A 19,346-nucleotide genomic window follows, 5' to 3' on the forward strand; every position below is an offset into this window, starting at 1 on the left:
AAAAGTCAACTCCTTGCTTCATCCATTGACACAGCTCAGTCAAATCTATATTGATGAAGAACTAAAACAAAGCTCTAAAGGAACAAAACATGTTTTCAAAAAAAAAAAAATCAAATAATTCATGTATTACTGGAACTTCTGCTTCATTTTGTACTCCATGAATCATACTTGCTCATTTAAATTCATGACAATGTCTATGATTAAGGGAATGGGCTCTGTGACTCCGCATAGAAATGCAAGCTCTAGTTTTAAATCCATAAAAATTCCGATTATATCACTTATTCTGTGTGTATACATCCATACATATATATTTGTATCTATAAATATACACATGTGTGTGTATATATATATATGCATACGTACACACACACACAATCTTTCAAATGGATGATTATGTTTTTTTGATGAAGCCTAAGATGAAAACAAAAGGAACATTTCCCCAGAAATGCAAGTGATTTTGCCCAGACACTCTGGCAAGGCTCTCCTGAAAAGAGCAAAGACTCAAAATCTAATTCAAGCCTTTGCATTCTGTAAAGTCAAGATTCAATGCAAGAGAATTTTTCCCTTTTATTAAATCCTAATTATTACTTAAAAAAATACCCCAAATATATAAGGAGACAATTTTTTTTTTTTTTTAATTAAATCAATGGTTTTGGTCAGGCTTCAGAGTGGAAGTGGAGTAGTCCAATCAGTTAATATACAAACACTGACAAATCAGCCTGAATCAGGCCTCAGAAATAGTATTACAATAAAATCCTAAGAACTTGTCACACGGTACAAGCAAAACTATAAATAAAAAATTCAAACTGAGCCAACCTTAAAATATAAGTTGTTGGAAAACAAGAAAGAAATCATTCGCTATTTTGGAGAAGTGATAATGTTTGACAATGAAAACCCGAGAACACCAAATATATTAAGCAAAATCTATGCTCATATTTAAATATGGCCAAGACAAGTGAACACTGTTCCAAAAGAACTGCAGTACAAAGTATCACATCCCACTCATTTCTGGAAGGAGATATGCTGCAGTAAGAACCCGTGTCACGTCATTCATCTGAAAATTGATTAAAAGTTTAGTACTAACAAAACATCTGGAGTGACAGCCCTGTTCATCGCTTTAGTTACTGAATAATTTCAGTTTAGGTGCCCATATATTCTCTTGCACATATGTTTGCTCCCATGGAGGGACCACACGCAGGGAGAGTCAGGCTCTGCACCTCTTGGGTTCCCTTCTCTAGAGAAAGTTAAGAATAAGGGCTGCACAATCAGTGCTGACTGTAGAGTCCCTGGCAACGGGGTCACTGGAATACAGCTTCTCTGCACGCACAGGAAAATGCTTTCCAATGTTTAGGATCACTGCTTAATAACAATCCCTAAAAAAAAAAAAAGTGGTTTCTTAACCTCCTGAATTACACCCAAATTATGAGTAATGAACTACAGCAGATGTAAACCTTGAAGACAGAGCAGTATTAGCAGCCAGAATAAGCTAATTATGTCTCACTTCACGCACGGAATCTGCATTCAAACAGCTTCCCCTGCCCAATTCCTTCATTTACTTGGTTTACAATAGATAAAGCAATTGATTACCAAAAGTTGGGTAAATTTTTATCTGCTGAATTCACTTAAAACGCAGCAGGGTTTACCACCAATTAATATCATACCTCAGTAGCTGCAATTACTGGGGATGACAAGAAAAGGAATAAAATAAAAAATTCACCCTGGTTTCAGTTTCAACAGTCAGAATTAAATTAAGATGATATAAATGAAATTACATTTGCTGCTCAACGTAGCTACTAAACAAGCTCTTTTTCTACAAAAAGAAATGTAGGACATTTTTGGCATCATCTGCAACAAGAAGTTAATTTACTACAGATAATAAACGGTGCAACAAGGAGTGCTGAAATCCAGCCTCTTAAGAATCAGAGTTAATTTATAAACAGAAGGAACGCTTTCAGTCAACAGCACCAAGGAGCTCTGCACAAAGCCGTGCCGTAGGGACTACTGATCAGTAGCCATCACCGATGGCTTCGACTGATGGTTCATTTGTGGTCAACCACGGGACTGCAGCTCATGCACGTGAAACTCAAAACAGTTTGAAACCTGCCAGGACACCTACTGCTGGCACCACGGAGCCTCTGAGTAGGCTCAAAACTGAGGAACCTGGGTGAACGCTGAGGTCGCTGCCCAGCTCCGGGCTCCAGTTTGCCACGGCCACGTTCCCTTGCACAGGCGAATCGACACGGAGGTTCACTTATCACACAAACTCTCAGCTTCTCTGATGACACATCATCAAGACGCTAAGCGAAGAGCTCAAATGATAAAATACGAGTCATTTTGCAGGACGTTAAGCTTAATAAATCACCATATGCTGTTTAATGCTCTAGTTACTAGAGCAGCAGCAAATAAGAGATTCAACAAACGCTGAGCATTTTTACGAGATGGAAAACTTCACGGCACGGCAATAAAGAAGAGGATTTGTAATCAGGGAAGGACTAGGACCGAAAGTAAAACAAATATTCACAGTAACTTTGCTAAGTTTGGCAAATATCTATACAAGGCTGTGGTGAGATTATACTCACATGTTCAGACATTATTGTACTGACCACTTCTGGTTCATCACTGCACATTAATGTGGTTTAACACATTCCTTCACCATGTTAATTATCCTGAGCCCGCTGTGTGTAGTTAAGCTAGCCAGCCCTTAATGGGCACAGAGCCTTGCTGCACCTCTAATTACTCTTCTCGATCATTTATGCCAGTAGATGCATTATCTGAAAGCGTACCTTGCTTGCTTTCTTCCTTTATTTATTTATTTTTTTAAAAAGCAATAATCTAAAATTTAAAACCATTAAGTCAGGCACTCTGAATTACTGGTTTGTAAAACCCCAGAGTTCAATGGAAGATTGGGAAGGGCACAGATCATAGAATGGTTTTGGTTGGAAGGGACCTTAAAGATATGACACTACGGTTCTATAATTTCTAGATCAGTCAGAGAAGGTATCACTCAAGTATCCAAACCACATAAAAAACCCAAACTATACAACAGTAATAACCTCTCCAGCCCTTGTGGTAAAAGCCCGTACCTGTAGCAGCTGCACACTAGAGTGCTGAATATATTGAAGGATTACAGAAAACCATGTTGTAGAAGAGTGTCACTGTGAGATGAAACAGCTTGGCTACTGGATTAGCCCTCAAGAGCTCAACTGAGATTCACTCTGCTCGATCGTTCCCTTTGTTTTTGTAGGGGCTATTCACTTTTGAACAGAAACGCCTGTTTTCTAAACTAGGATGAACAAAATATTTAAGCAATACCATTATGTCAACATTGAATAGAAAAAAAACCAAAACCAACCACCCCTTCACTGTAATACCGCCTTTGAGTTGTAAACAATACAGTTATTGTATAAATAACATGACTGATATCTTTAGACACAATTAAATGTAAATGCTTATTATACAGAAAATAATGAAAATTAAGTTCATTCCTACCTTATTGTTTCTTCTATCAGTCGATCTGAGCTGAAAGTCAAAAGAAAAAAACAGAAGTTAAAAAAAGTAACAAGCACTAAGTATTATTTTAGATTATTAAATCAATGATTGCTGTAATACAAACCCTAACAAATTTGCCCTTAGAATGTCTTACTTCAGAATGTTGTCATTTTTTTTTACTACACAGATCTGGTACATGTAATAAGAGTCTTTGGAGATGACAAAGGGGATTGGGCTCCATGATTCATGGCTAATTAATGTTAACTGAGCCTGATGTGTACCAGATGCCCAGGACAGTTTGGAAAGGAGTATTAGAGAAGCAAGTATCTAATTTTATTGCTTTTTAATTCTGGTCATTCCTGCCCATCCCTTCAAAAAGTATAATTAAAAATAAAAGCTGAGACTCGGTTCCAGGTCGTAACATCTCAAAACACTGCTTCAGTGCCAGTTTACCAAACATTGTTTCATGGTGGTTAGCAAGCCAAGTTCTTTCTATAGTAACACCAGTTGGATGAGAATTAAGTGATGGTTATGGGAAACAGAAAACACATAATCTATAAAAGAAAGACCTTGATAACACATGTCCCTTCCCTCTCGCTGTCACACATTAATCAAGTTTGTGTTGCATCGCTGGGAAAAGGACAGCCTAAAATACAGCACCATAGAGAGAACATGTCATTTAAAAAAATAGATGTGTGAGATTATGATGACAAACAAGATCCTTGGAAGGCTTGAGCGATTTCTCTTTTTCTGTACTCAACTTCTTACAGACAGGTTTTTAATCAGTTTTACAGCCAACTATGAAACGCCAGAAAAACTTCTCCTGTTGCAACAATCAGTATCTCAACTGTAACACTGACACAGAATTGGTGACTGCATCCCCGCCTCCCATATTGCAGAAACAATGATCCATCCCTACAATTGCTCCGTTTACCCCAGAGATTTACACAAACTCTTGTAGAATAACTGAAAAAAACCCGTGAGTTTCCAGTTTACGAAGGAAACCAATCTGATAGAAAGGAGTTTCATGTTGCACTGGATATTGCTTCTAGTATTAAAGCAGAACTTATTGCTGCCAAACTAAAAAGGATTAAAAGACACTGGAAGGGCACGACCATCTTCATCTTCCATCCTCCTTGTCCCAAGTGTTTTGCCACCTGAGGGAGGGAAGGTACCAACAGCCTCCGGCGCAGCACAGCTCTGCCTCTGACTCAGCCGGAGTTGCCCGATTTGGAACTTTTCTTCTACCCACAGAAATTCTGGAGATCCCCCCACCTCCCGCTGGAGGCACGGCAAAGGAGCACGTCGTGCGCGTGTGCACACTGCTCGGGTGGGGAGATGCTGGCAGAACGTCCTTATTTGTCTGCAAAGAGGAGTGAAAACATGAAGGTTGCTATTTCAGTCTAGTCCACGGCTTGAAATATGGAGACTGCACACAGAGCACTAAAAATACCTTGCTCGATTTTAAGTCGAGAGGGACTCAACTGGGCAGCAAACACTGAAAACACTGGAACTGGAACACTTCTTTCTGCTCCCAAACAAAGCCACGCTCCAAAAACTTACATCAGTTGCAAGTGCATCAGTTTAATCAAATAGAACCATTCGCATTCGCTGCGCAGTATTTATCACCACCGGCACAGAGAAGTAAAACACCAGAGTTATGGACACAAAGTGATGTAAGCAGCCTCAAGTCTCACAGCATCAGATCACGTCCCCGGGCAAGCGGAACAGAAAAGTGATGCGTTAAAGATTTCTGTAATTGCTGATTTTCAAAGATACAAAATTCAGCTGCGAACGTGCCTTTCATGCACAGGTGGTCTCTAGCAGACAAGTGTATTACGTGGGCAGTGCACGATAAGGATAAACTGCAAAAACATCAGAAAACAGTCTGAAAGGCAAGAATGGTGCACAAGAATGCACCGTTTTTAACAAAGATGTCTGGTTTTTTTTTAATTTATTAACAACAAAAAGATATCAGGAGCTTAGCTGGGTATAAGTTACACTTATAAAAATTCTGTGGAACAAAACATCGCTAGAACAGTCCTATCTTCAAAAAGCCCTACCCTGGAAAAGTCATCACCAGCATTAGCAGCTCTTTATCCATCTAACTGATGAAATTATAGCATTTTCATGCTGATGAACTGAATCCGACAGGAAAGTTGAACACACTCAGAGACCTTAAGTGAACTAGGATGTTCTCCAAGTTTTCAGAGCACAAAAATTAGGCTTGCCAGTTTGCAGCAGAGACATTAACTGCTTTTTATGTTACAGAAAGCTGTAGTGCAGTTTTATTACTTCATCAGAGATGGAAACATAAAAAGTATTTAAAAGCTTCAGATTCAGTTATATTATAATGCATTTATATATATATATATGTATGTATGCATACACACATATAAAAATAAACTCTGGAAATGTAGCTACCTGCAAAATGACTACAGGCAGAAGTTAATAAAAATATATAAACCCACTAATAAGCAGTTCTTAATACCAACAAACACAGACATTAGACACAAATGCCAACATAAGGCATCTGAAGTCACAAGACCAACGTTTCTCAATTTACAGGGAGGTAATCCCAGCTATTTAAAAGGATGAGATGCATATGAATTTTCTTCAGAATGACTGATGTATAGGTAAGGGCAGACTGAACTAATTCTTATAGTCTTAAACAAATAGCTGGGAAGCACACAGATTTACTAAACACAACTTCCAGTATGTTCTTCCCACCCCAAAAAGCATCATCTTAATGGCCAGGAAAAGATTTCAAAAAATATCTCTACTTGGAAGCCTCCAGCAGGTGAATGAACTCCAACAGAAAATGGCAACGACGTTCACTGAAATTTTGGTAAAGTGCGAGCAGGAACATTTTATGGTAAAAATCTGTGCATCAGAATCCCTCAGAGTTCTGTTAAGTTTAGTACTTCATGCAGAAGTTCTCTCTAAGCAGATGCTAGAGGCTTTTCTAAAGGCAATAACATGAACTCATATAGCATCTCTTAAAGTCTTTGAAAGTTCTTGGCAAATGCAGATTGGAACACTCACTCACAGTGATATCCAGAAGCAAGCGGTTGTTCCAGCATTTTACAGTTCATAACTATAGAAAATAAGTCAGATTTAAGGAAGATCAGGAACATGAAGTCCAACAGGGCCCAGAAACCCAAGAGAAGTTTGCAGATCTCTGCTTATTAATGACCTGTTTTACACAAATAGAAACTGAACATTATTCGTAACTGTGAAAACATTTCAACTCTTTGACAGAATAAAAAATAACAATGTTGAAAGAGGTAATTTTGCCTAACTTATACATTCAAAACAGTACAAAAAGAGGCTCTTAAAAAAAAAAAAATCTCTTGACTTTGCTCTTCTGCTTCCCAAGCAAACACAACGAATCCAGTGGACATTACCTTATGAACATCCAAGCAAGCAAACGATGGTTTCGGGCAGTATTAATCTGATTTGCCATCTGTTTCAATAAGCTATGCATTTTCTCCTGTTGAGACAGATGGCACTTTGACAAAGCCATTTAAAAATACTATACGAAAGAAACGCTGAAAGATGCTGAGGCAGTCACCTACTGTAATAAATGGCACGAATCCAGCAGCAGCAGTCATGCATATGAAATAATCAGGCCTCTGTGCAACTGCTGTCTTCAGAAAAGATCGTGCAGTTTGTCATTTAAATATGCAGAGACAGGTAAATTAATCCAAAGGAAAAATTAAGTGAAAGAAGCCTCAAGGACAGAAAAGAAGCCTGCCCATAACATCAAGCTTTTCCAAATAAAGCAAGTGTTTTATGTTCTTTGCTTTTTTAAAGCATAGCTCTATGCCAACAGTTAAAATTCAGTAATATAGATGATTACTTAGGTGAGGACTGGGCTACTCCCATATCCATAGATTTTGCTGCTGATTTACTAGCTAGATACCAAATATAAGCAGCACTTGTCACAGAAACAAGATACAGCAGTAAGACTCATCCGCACAGAACTCTATTCACAATGCACATTAAACCCTTCAGATAAAATTAAGGGCAATATTATCACGAAGAATAATTTACAAGAATCAGGGAAACCCGCTGTAGAATGGACTAATATAGCACTTGATAACACTTTTCTTACTTTCATAAAGAATAATTACAGAAATAATAATTTTACTTTATTCTTTCTCTAACTGCAGGACTAATCACTAGTCTCAGCTCTCTCAAACTGCCTGCACCAAACCCTCCCTATTTTCGCAGTCCTGGATCACCAGGCAACGTGCAGTTTCCAGGAATGCAAATATTGCAAAACATACTTGATATTCTAATACAAATTACATATTATGATGAAGTAAATCAGACTTATATGGTCAGTTATTTCCATCATAATAATCATTCCTAACTCACAAGTGAAAGAAACACTGTGCGTACACACAAAAAATCCCCAGCTCCAACTCATTTTTTCCGCTTGCCATCAATGTACCTTATCATCTAAAAAATTCTGAAGATTATTAAACTCTTTAAAAAACTTAAGTAGAAGAATGTAAAGCAGAACACTTTTTTTTTTTCCTGTAATAACAAAAAAGATAGTCTAGATTTTATTAGACTCGTCTCAAGCTTGATTCAATTCCGTGTCAGAGTGAATTCCATTGGAGCTGCTTGGCTACTTCGGGCAGACTCCTCCGTTGCTAATGAAGACAAAAATTGGTGCAGAAGCCTACTCATTGACTGAGACCCAACACAAGAAGAGCACCGTGAGACAAACATACCTAAGGTATACGACACCCAAAGAGAGAAAATGTATATTAGAGGACTGTGTCAACAACACAAAATTCACTCCTGTGTTTTTAGGGAAGAGCAGAAGTAGCACCTGCTGGAACGCACAGCATGCAACAGCACAGGGAAGAAAAGGGATATATTTGACTATGAACCATATGTCTTACATTTCCAGCATGAGAAGAGCTAGCTGGCCAAAAACAAAGACGTGAGGTAAAACGGGCATTTTCAGGGATGAACAGTTTTCCCACAGAAACCATTCTGAAAGCAGAGAAAGGTTCAAACACCAATGCAAACTGCCGTCTTTCGTGGGTTCCCTTTACTTGTTAATTAAAGCATAAATCTGGATGCTAAGGAGATAGAACGTTTGCAGGCTTTCTGTTGCAGTAGGCAAAATGAGAGAAGAGCCTACAACAATCAAATATAAAACCCAGCATAAACATGAGCATGAAGTCAATGTACAGATTTGCTCCAAAGGAACAATATGTTAACAACATCACACCTACAAACTCTAAAGACGTAAGTAAGCTTATTTCTGCAGATCATTCTCATGGGGAGCCTGACGCTCAGTAATCACTTTCAGTAAGAATGAGGAATAGTTGCAAAACTGGAAAAGAAAAAAAAAGCACAACAGCACAACATCACATCGGTTTTAATCAATGCAAGCGATTTGTTCAATCTAGAATGAAAGGCACTGGAACATAATCCATCGCTCTAGGCAGGAGTTAAACAACATTATTTGCGCTGTATTTCTTTCCAGATGGTTCATGTGTACCTTGCATATGAGAAAAAAAAACATGCAAGAGACATGCTTTTCACCGTAGAGAAGAATCTGCCAAAGGATTTCCAGGAAAACGAACTGGTGTTGTTGTTGGGGAAACCTACCCTCTCCAATCTGCAATCCCATGACATAGAATCCACTAAAAATTGGACTCCTAGCTACATCACTAAGTAAATATCCCAACAGCTTATCAATTCCAGCAATTTGGACTTAAGATGAGCTAACATAAGTACTTTCTTTGCAGCTGTCTAACATCTGTAAACATGTTGACATTTGCATCATAAGCAATAAAAACATTAGCTGTTCTAACTGTTTAAAGAACAATATAACAGTTGCAAGCAACTATCAAGGGATGCTCTCCCTTTGCAGGGAGATCCCTGAACCCAGGGATCCATCTTCATCAGTCCAAAAACACCAATAGGCTGTTTCTCCCAGATTTCCAAAGGGTACAGTCTGCACCTCCACTGGACTTGTCTGGGAATTATCAACAGAGTGAAAGAAGTGTTTCTGCAAAAAGAGGAGTTAGCCAAGAAAGCTCTTTGGCACATAGAAAGACTACTGGGGAGAGTGCCTGATGTTTGAAAGTCCCAAGAGGGTCAGCAACAGCAATACTTCTTCCTTTAAAGCTGATCTATAAGGAAATAAGAGCCTTCTCAACAAGCTGCAGTATACAATTTACCCAAAGAATGAAGTTAAAAACTTAAAAAGACACCAGCTCCTATGGCCTAAATGAAGTGCAGCAGCTGGTTGCCTATTAGTGAGCATAAACCCAATGCTGGGATGGCACCACCAGCCGCATAATGAGGTTTCTGGAGACTCCGTATTCACGGTTGTGAAAGTTCCTGGATAGATTGACCCTCCCATATAATTGCTCCATATTACCCATAGGAACAAAGTTAAATGAAGGGAGAGGGGCAGGCTTTACTGTAAGACATTATCACTAACCACAACTGTCAGAACAATTCCAGTAACTTACTAATGGACTATATCGGCATTTCCTCAAATTTTACGTGCTGCATGCAGAAGCAGCATTCAGTGGCGGTGCTGTTCTCATTACTTCCTCTGCTCTAAAACCGTGTCATTTACATTGTACCTTTAACTACAGGGCAAAACCCCCAGAATCAAGCAACACTTGTAAGCGTATATAAGCAGGAACAGCCTGTGATATCCAACACTGATCTGACAAAAAATGAGCTCTACCAAGATAACCTGGGATTACTGATCAGTAGGGCACACGCAGACAAGACAGATGCACAAATCACAAGAAACACAAGCTGTTTGTAATCTGTAACGTAACAAAAAAAGATTGTGCTGCTTTTCTAGTTCAGTGGGTTTTGACTAAAGCTAGAAAAAACTGTTCTACTACTCACATCCTCTTAAGTAACCAAGAAAGAGAACACAAGGAGGAATGTCTTCCAGAAGAACCCCATCATATAAACAACTTTGTAATTAATATCTTTTTAATTTCCAGTGGAGCTAACACAGAAATGAAGTCAGCGTTATCCTTAGGATGACAATCAAATTTTAATTTAGTACAAAACCCTAAAATACACACTGACAGAAACGTATTCTGCTTCCTAACTGCATTTTCACCTGCTGTGGTTTTGAGGGTTTGTTTGGTAGATGTAGAAAGCTATCTGGCTTCCATCCAGGACTTGGCTGAAGTACTTCATGTTACAACTATCTACCTGCCTGTTTATTCAGTTTCAGAAAATGATTCTTAAAATTGCATAGTTAACTATAAAACATCATGAACCCCTGTGGTTCAAAATTCAAAGCGCACACTGCATTTAAACCGTCTGCAATCCAAACTCAGGATGCAATTCATTAATGGGTAAAGATCTCAACATTTTTCTTCTGACCCAATTTCTTACACTTGTCTTTTTATCCAAGACTGAACAAGCTGCATTCTTCCAGAAGTGTGACTATACTCAATATAAACAAGTCTCTCAAGTGAGAGGAAAGCACTCTGCATCTTTCATTTGACAACACCACTAAGGTCCCTGAAAGGTTCTAAGCAAAGTTGTATTATGAGGCTAAAATAGGCATGCTTCAGTGGGAATTTGGATCTAGTTCTGTTTACCAGCATGGATTTGATAGAAAGTATCCTCAGCAGATGGGAGTTGATGTTTTTTATCAAACCACTGGTAAAGCACCACACTAAGATACCTGCACAGCCTACCACATAGCAGCCAAGAATTAAGAGAATCTCATTCTGATGCATTAGTACAGAGGTTCAAACTAAATAAACTCAAGAATGACATTTATACAGTAATATGATAACTCTCCAGAGGTACACTCTGTATTTGAGAAAAATTGAAATAAACACTCTTTAACATATCCACACAAATCAAATGAAATTCAACAGCTTGTTTTTACTGGGGGTTCCAAGAGCAAATAATGAGCGAGCACTTCTGGCCTTAAAGAAAAAGGAAGCTCACAGTCACATTGACAAAATAAATTCTATAGAACTGCATATTTGTTGATTCTGTTCAAAAGATGCACCTACTTTCAGAACCAACCCGTGCAAGGATTTCAGTACTTGTCAAAGTCCTAATTTCAATAGGCTTTGTGGGGGGAAAGCTGTCCCAGTTAAGAAACAGTGTTGAAAGGAGAGCTAAAAACAAATAAAACATGCATGGCTGACTTGTTTATTTCTGAAATGAGCAAGAAACTTCAGAAGCAAACACAGAGCTCTGAAGTTTGAAGTGTGGTTTTATATCCCTCCCCCTCCCCAAAGCAAGGGCACAGTGTTGTTTCTAAGGTAAAGCCCAGAACAAGAAGCAGAGCAGAGTTTCAGTCCCAGCCACTCTTTTTCCGTGATCTGTTTGTGTAATCTTTCACACGGTGTTACCAGGGTTTGTTCCTCAGTTTCTGCAGACATTGAAACAGACCCAGGAGAGGTTCTGTAGCCCCCGCTCTCCTGGGGCTACAAACCTTCCCATTTTATACAGATGAGAAGAAAACAAGGAGTTTGAGGTTCTTAATGCTAATAACACCTGTGTGACTGCAGCACTCCTCACCTGGAGAATTCCATTTCTTAGGGGAAGTTACAAAGGAAGTCCCCAACCCAGGTTTGTGCATGTGTGTGGTGGGTTTGTTTGGTTCTTCCTCCTCTTTCTTCAAATATCATTCATTTTAGACATAACGAAGTATAAAAATATCACACTAGTCATCAATGTCACAAATTATTGATTAGAGTATTTTTTTTAAAGAAATCCAACCAAAAGGAAAGCATGCAAATAAACCTTGTGAGATTAATATAATCTTTGGTTTAGTATTTTGGAGTAGGTTTGGTTTTTTAAGTCCTAAATACAGCACAGAAGATGAAAAGCACTAGTTGATTTTACTCTAATGAAGCTCATGCTATTTTTAGAGGGAAGCCTCTTTTAAATCCTGAAGTGCCTGGCTGATTTTCACGTTCTTTTATTAAGTTATTTATAAATAATAACGATACCCAGGAGAGCATCTTCCTTCATTGCCTGCAAGCTTTGAACCTCCCCGAATTCTCATTAAACTACTTTAATAACTTGCTCATACTGTCATATAATTACAGTCACATAATGAGCAATGAAGTTCCTTTTTTCCAGAAGACATGAACCATGTCCCTCATTGAGGAATATTTACTATTAAAATAAGGAAATAGATAAGCTGTGCTGTCTGTTAAGTATATGATATGCCCAAGTCTTGTTTTTAGTCTGGGGCTGTTACAAGGGAAGCTGATCCAGCCACTTAGGAAGTGGCCTTGTGTCATTCTGCCATGAATCTTCAAGAGAAAGAGGTTCTGCCAGCAGGCTTGGAAATAAAACCCATTCAGTTCCATGCAGATATAAGGCTAAAGGAAGGAATCACTGGTGCACCACTGCAACTGAGAAAACTCTGCGGCAATAGGAGACAGCAGAAAGAAAAAAACAGAATCCTACTTCGAAACAGGATTACAGCACAAGTCGTTATGCTTTTTAAGTAAGCTTTTGCAATACCAAAAATCCTCCTTTGTTCAAATCCCTTCCTTGAAAACCATTTTATTTGTGCTGCTCCTCAGACAGAGCATATGGCCCTACCCAAAAAGTCCGTATTACGGATATTGAGTGGTAAATCAGTCAGTAAAGTAATTACCACGTCACCCTGAGTGGCTCGCTAAGGCACTCACACGCACTTTTAATGCAATGGTTTCACAAACTTCCTTATTCCAGAAACAAAGAAAACAAGTCAATGGCATCAGGGAAAACAATGACACACCACTGCCAGAGCTCTTGCAATTAATGGCCGGCGGAGAAACATTTTAACCCAGATTCCCCAACCTCTCCTTGCACTGCATCTTCCAGTTCAATAGACAAAGTGCTGCAGCTTTCCATCACCGCTGCCCAGCGAGCCTGCCGCCAAACGACACCGTACGCGGTGCTTCTTGGCAAACAGTCCAAACCAAGGGACTGGCCTTCCACAGCAGATCTGCTTTGGTTTTTCGTAACTGCTACAAAGCAAAGAAAATTCTTCATTATCAAGCGCCGCTTCAGTTAAAATCTGTTTTTAACTTAAGAGAATGGAGCGATGAGAACGCCACATTCTGCTTTGACACGAACGAAAAATAAGTTTAATTTAGAGGCAAGTTTCGTAATTAAAAAAAAACAACCCTTAACCGGCCTGACTAAAGTGGAGCTCAGCAGTTGTGAGGCTGCAGAGCAGGCAGCCAGCAGGTACCCAGGGAAGAGGCTCATCACACTCCTCCCTCCCCGCTGCTTCCCCGACCACCTTGGGAAGGAAAAGGAATTGGTGAATTAGCTGTTTTTCCTACAGCCTTTTTCTTTCCAAGAGAAGATGGAGAAGATGCAGTGGTGAACTATGTGTCAGCTGGAACAGTAACTGCTCAGGCATCTGTGTGTCCCCCTGCAACTGGGGGCAAGGGAAAGAGAGGGAGGAGACGGAAGGGGAGACAACAGCAGTTCTCTGGTTTTAATCCAATTCTGAAGGATCACTGAAATCCACAGGAGCCTGAGCAGCAACAGCAAAATGAATGGGAATCAGGGCGTTCGGAGCAGAGAACAGGGATAACAAAGAAAAGGAAATTAAATTAAGGTAGAAATCTGGTAGCTTTTTCCCAAAAGACCAACATACCCATAATCGAAAACCCTGTAAGGCACTCTCAGCATTTCATTAAGCTGATTTCTTTGTGCAAATCAGTACTGAAGTGAAAATTTGTAAGCAACATCAGTATTTAGTGGAAAAACGGTCAACAAGTCACTCCCTCTATTAAGATCCGGGCTGTATTACGAAGTTTGAAAGCAGTTTCCCGGTGATTATTCTCTACTGAATGTGGCCCAAACAACAACAACAGGAAATTTGAAATAGTTCTGCTGAAAAATGAAATGCAATAATAATAGTAATAAAAATACTTAGTACTCCAGAGTACTTCACATATATGAAGTACTGCACAAACATTAATTTATCCTCATCATCTCCACGAATCAGGTATGTATTATTAATAGCACCATTATGCAACTGCTGCAGATTCCCGTTATTTCTTTTGCTCACTTCTCTTACTCCTCTTTTCTCTTCCACATGCCGAACACATCCCTCTGATTTGTTTGCTCTCCTCCTTTTCTCTTTCAAGGTTTCTCACCCACCTACTCCGGCACCCCTACCCTCTCTGTTCCCAGTGCTAAATGTTTTAAGACACACAGGGGTGTTTTACATCCTTAGCTAAGCCTCAACATGTTGAGCAGGTTCATAGAATCATAGAATGGTTGGCCTTGGAAGGGACCTCAAAGATCATCCAGTTCCATAACTGATACTCTAAGCTGCAAAATTTTTTACTGGATAAACTGATAGCCCGCACAGCAACACTCGTCAGAAACATACAGTCATCTGACAACAATTAAAAACACAGCTCATGATACCCACACCAGCACAAGCATCCGGTTCAGCACCGGCCATTTCTTTTGGAAAAGGAGAAAGGTTTGATTTTTGGGCGCTGGAGCTGAGCAATAAAGCAACAGCCACACAGTGGCCCAACAATGACAGAAGAGATCTACTACAGCTAACGCTGGCAACCACGAAGTGGTCTAGTTTTCATCTGGTTTTACAAGGAATTCATCATAGGTAACAAAACCTGTAACTTCTATCTAAACTTTGGAATCCTTCATCAATTTTTACACAAATTCATCAGTGTCACTTGCAACTACCAGCACAAGGGAAATTTTCACTCACATACCCAATATTGCAAAGTCAATCAAACACATTAGTCCTTTCTTTGCTGACTTTGGCTATAACTCATCAACAACTGCAGAATTTCTCAGGGCAAACACTAAGTTGACAGGACTCTTTCCTCTGAGGCAGCACTTTCCAGGCAGTTTTTAAAATGCTAAGCTAGATCTATTCATCAAAATTGTTTTCTTCAGATGGAACAGTATTACAAGAAAAAGGATGACTTGTTTACCTCCCTGGCCAAAAGCTTACAAACAGAAAAGATGAGACAAACACCTTTACTGAATGGCACAGACCCAAGAAAACAAGCATTCAAAAATCAGCTGAAAACATGACCGGGCTGGATTTGCTATTTCTTTAAGCATCTGACACGTCAAAATATCTAAGGTATTAGGTAAAACTATTAACAGGGTATCAATATTTGACAAGACCTGTCTTCCAGCCTCATTTTAATTAACAGGTGCTAAAAATTTTATTTAAAAAATTAGATATTATTGTTTTTCTTTCCAGAAGTACATAAAACTCTGTATAGAAACTAAGTAGGAAACTGAGTGACTTAGAAACTTTTTGCCTCCTATCCACAGCCATTAAAATTTCTACACAAATCTCCTTTCCCAATAAAACTCAGTACCAGCTGATTTATAAAATGAATTGAACCCATAGGGAAGTGCTCAGTCAAAAAGAGAAGAACACAACACGCTCTCTCTAACCCTCCCAGAGTCGGGGTGCAGCAGCGCAGCCCCGCGTGCCCCCAGCCCGAGGGCCGTCCCGGCAGCACCGTGATCCCAACGTGAAAGTGCACAACACCCTGGTGCCAGCAGCACTGACACAGCAGCCAGCCCCACGCAGGGAAAGTGAATCCGAACGGATGGGTGGTCCTCGCAGCTTAACCGACAGCAGTTTTACCTACTACAGGCATAGCAAGGGTTTGCGCAGCGCTTCGGCTGCTGTAATTCCTCTGGTGCTTTAATATAATTTAGATCCTTTTATTCACCAAAATTTTGTACACAGTTTCCTTTTTTTACTTCCCCTCCTTTTTTACAATTACCTACACACATAAAATTAACACAGACAGATTCTCCTTCGCTCTTAGGCCTTCTAGAAGAGACGATGTTCAAAATGTGACAGAAAAATAAAAAGGCAGATTTAGGCAAAAAGCAGAGGTCTCTCCAAAGTCCCTCCCAGAGAAAAAGCTTTCTGGCTTTCCTCCTCTTACTCCCAAGTGAGATACCACCACAAACAATACCGCCTCGGGCTGCCAGCGTGCTTTTTAAAGAGCATTCACGGAAAACGCCGCCAAGAGTAAACTCAAGCTTCCGCTGATCCCGTCCCACGTGGTAGTGCATGAAGAAAGAGGCTGACAGACGAGTCTGGTACTCTGCAGTGGGGCAACAGCTCAGAAATTCTCCATTATCAGATCACGGAATAAATATGTAATAGGTTAAAGTACTTAATATCATAAATTAAGCTGAGTCAAGACCAAGTGAATGCTTCAATATTCGACATGAATACATAATTTCTGTGTCACTATTTCATTATTTTGCAGCATATAAGAACACACTTGTTCCCATCTCCATTTTTCAAGCTTTTTTTTGTAGGTTTCACAACTTAACAGTAAAAATTCAAAGGTATTTTTAGTGGTGTCTTTGTGACAGTGTATGTACATTCACCATCAATTAGTCTAGCAGCATGACTTACTGCACTGCAAATATTCGGCACCAAGACTCACACAAAGCTTGTCAGCTTATCCTAGAAGCATGTTTGGTGTAAACTACCAGCTCCTGGTGATTTCGGGGGACCTTTTGCTAGCTTTTACAGCTTTTTGGCATTAACAGCTCATTAACTGCTTTCTCTGAAAACAAATATGATGAAACTCTTTAATAATTTCCTCTGCCAGTATCTGTTTCTGAGCTTACTGATTCTCAACTCGAAAGTTTTGAATATCTTGCAAGCTTTGAACATCTTGCAAGCTTTGATTTCTTGCCAAGGTTGTCTTCTGCTTCTACACCACATTTCTTCATACACCTCACAGTTATCTCCACCTTGCAGTGCATTCCATGATTAGTTTTGCCTGTTTCCTAAAGATCTCCAACCCTCATTTATTTCTTGTTTTCTTTTTCTCAATGTTGAAGGGTTTTTTTTAAGTCTTGACATCTTCAAATAATCACCTAGAAGACAGTTTCACTGTTTCTGAAACTGCCTTATTTAATTCTGTTTTTCATGCATTTTTATCCTAAAAACATACTGGAGAGTTTAGTATGTTTATAGAGATCAGAGTAACCGATGCCTCAATGAATGCTAGGCTCAAATTCTGCCAGACAACATTTATAGAATGTTTTAAGTTTTCCTCTCTTCATTGTTTCAAACTCTTCAAAATAGTGCACTCAGAGGAATGGCAGTTTCTTGGAAGTGTATTTTACAACTCCAGAAGTATTTTATTTGTAGCTCTCTTTAACAAAACACCAAACGTATAAAAGTATTTACTACCTCTCCAATAAAAAAACAAAGCAAAACAAAAAACCCCAAATACAACATCTAGAAAGAATCAGATTAACTGACATTGATTCTTCAAAGCACAACATTTCAGGCAACATTCACCTCCACAATATTCAGACTGCTTTTTTCATGGAAACTTCATATTTCCTGATCAAGCGTGCTTAATAATAAATTCAACCTAACAAAAGTCATAATTCAAGTTTAAATAAATTAATTTCTAAGTTTTAAAGATATTAAAGAAAACTGAGGATGAAGCGGTGGTAAGCCACAATCGAAAAATTTGGTTTTAATTTCCTGTAAAAGCTTTTTCTGCAGTTCTGGCTACAAGTTTAAGTTATCTTTAAGGAAGCCACAAGTAATTTTTTATTTTTTTTTTTTAAATGAAAGCCTGCCCTCTTGTGTAAGACTGAAGTTTAGCACGACTACAGCCAATACAGAGGCACGAAGACGAGTGCCACTTCTTGACTATCTAGAAAACATGAACCTTCGAGCGCTCTGCCGTCGGAGCGTGCTGCTTTTGCTAAACGGGGAACACACAAAGCAACTCTTCATCATCCAATGCCCTCTCCACAGCAAGAATAAAACCAAAGTACTTTCTGTTTTGCATGTTATCTTGGCCAACAAACCAGAGTCAATTTGCAAATATTTAAGTGCACAGGTAATTTTGGAATTAGTCTCTTCCATTACCTTTTGTACACATTCGGTAGAGACAAAAGAAAAAAAAAAAAAGGTTCTTCTTTGCCTAACACAGACAAGTGAAGGAGAAGAAAAGGAAGAACAGGTAAATCATTGGGACTTTGTTTTGTTTTGTAACCCTTATCCCAGTTGGTAGACTATAAAGGCATCTACTTTGTTAAAAGAGGAGGCCAAGCACGACGTCTAAGTCACAAGTGACTTGTGAAAGCCCACCGAAGACAATGTATAAATGTCACGTAGTGTTGACAGGATCCTAAAGGTGAAATCACTGAAAAATAGCATGACTACTACCTACTACCAGCATTTCACAGTCAGCATGAGCAATAAATGTTTATCCAGCTGCATAGTAGCAGCACTGTTGTAGAATACATACTGCAAGGCATTCATCATGGACAGTATCTACCAGAGGACAAAGTTTTCACCCATACTTGAAAGTAAGAATGCTTCACTCCCCAGAGATGTCAGACACCCTCAACAGAAGTCAAAAACAAGCAACACCTACTTTCGAAGGTGTTCGTGCTCCTTCAGGAATAGTTCTGTTCTTCTGTTATTCACTCCAGACCCACTTTTGTACGATCTAAAATGTAAAAAAAAACCAATAAGAATTGAAAAACATTTTTTCCAGAGGCTTTTCATTAGACAGCATTAAATGATTTACATACCTATCATGCTCTGTTACTCTGGTGACCAAACAGAAAAGTTCCAGACGTTTTTAACATGATCTGGCATAGCTTACTGTTATACTTCAAAAACATTAATTTCTTTTCAGTTAAAAAAAAATCCAAACCAATACAGAATCTTATCACCACCTTAAAAAAGTCATCAATTGAAGTAACTTTTTTGCTTTGTTCAGAGCACAGATGAATAAGCTATGCCAAGTATTCTGCTATAGGAGCGTTGCCACCTCCTCCCTCCAAGCACAGTCCCATGC

At 39.1% G+C, this 19,346-nt stretch overlaps 1 protein-coding gene across 4 annotated transcripts in view; it reads right to left on the reverse strand.

The window, feature by feature from the left end:
* Window positions 1-19,346, reverse strand: part of GOSR1 (golgi SNAP receptor complex member 1) — a 38,611-nt gene that overhangs the window by 14,929 nt on the left and 4,336 nt on the right. For all 4 annotated transcript variants that reach the window (XM_086624691.1, XM_086624690.1, XM_086624689.1 and 1 more), the window contains 2 exons: window positions 18,918-18,992; window positions 3,490-3,519 (listed from right to left, as the gene is read on the reverse strand). In XM_086624691.1, the coding sequence (XP_086480817.1) occupies window positions 3,490-3,519; window positions 18,918-18,992 (105 nt within the window). The remainder of the gene's footprint in view (window positions 1-3,489; window positions 3,520-18,917; window positions 18,993-19,346) is intronic.

Source organism: Tauraco erythrolophus, chromosome 21, assembly GCF_009769465.1.
Source record: "Tauraco erythrolophus isolate bTauEry1 chromosome 21, bTauEry1.pri, whole genome shotgun sequence".
Lineage (NCBI taxonomy): Eukaryota > Metazoa > Chordata > Aves > Musophagiformes > Musophagidae > Tauraco > Tauraco erythrolophus.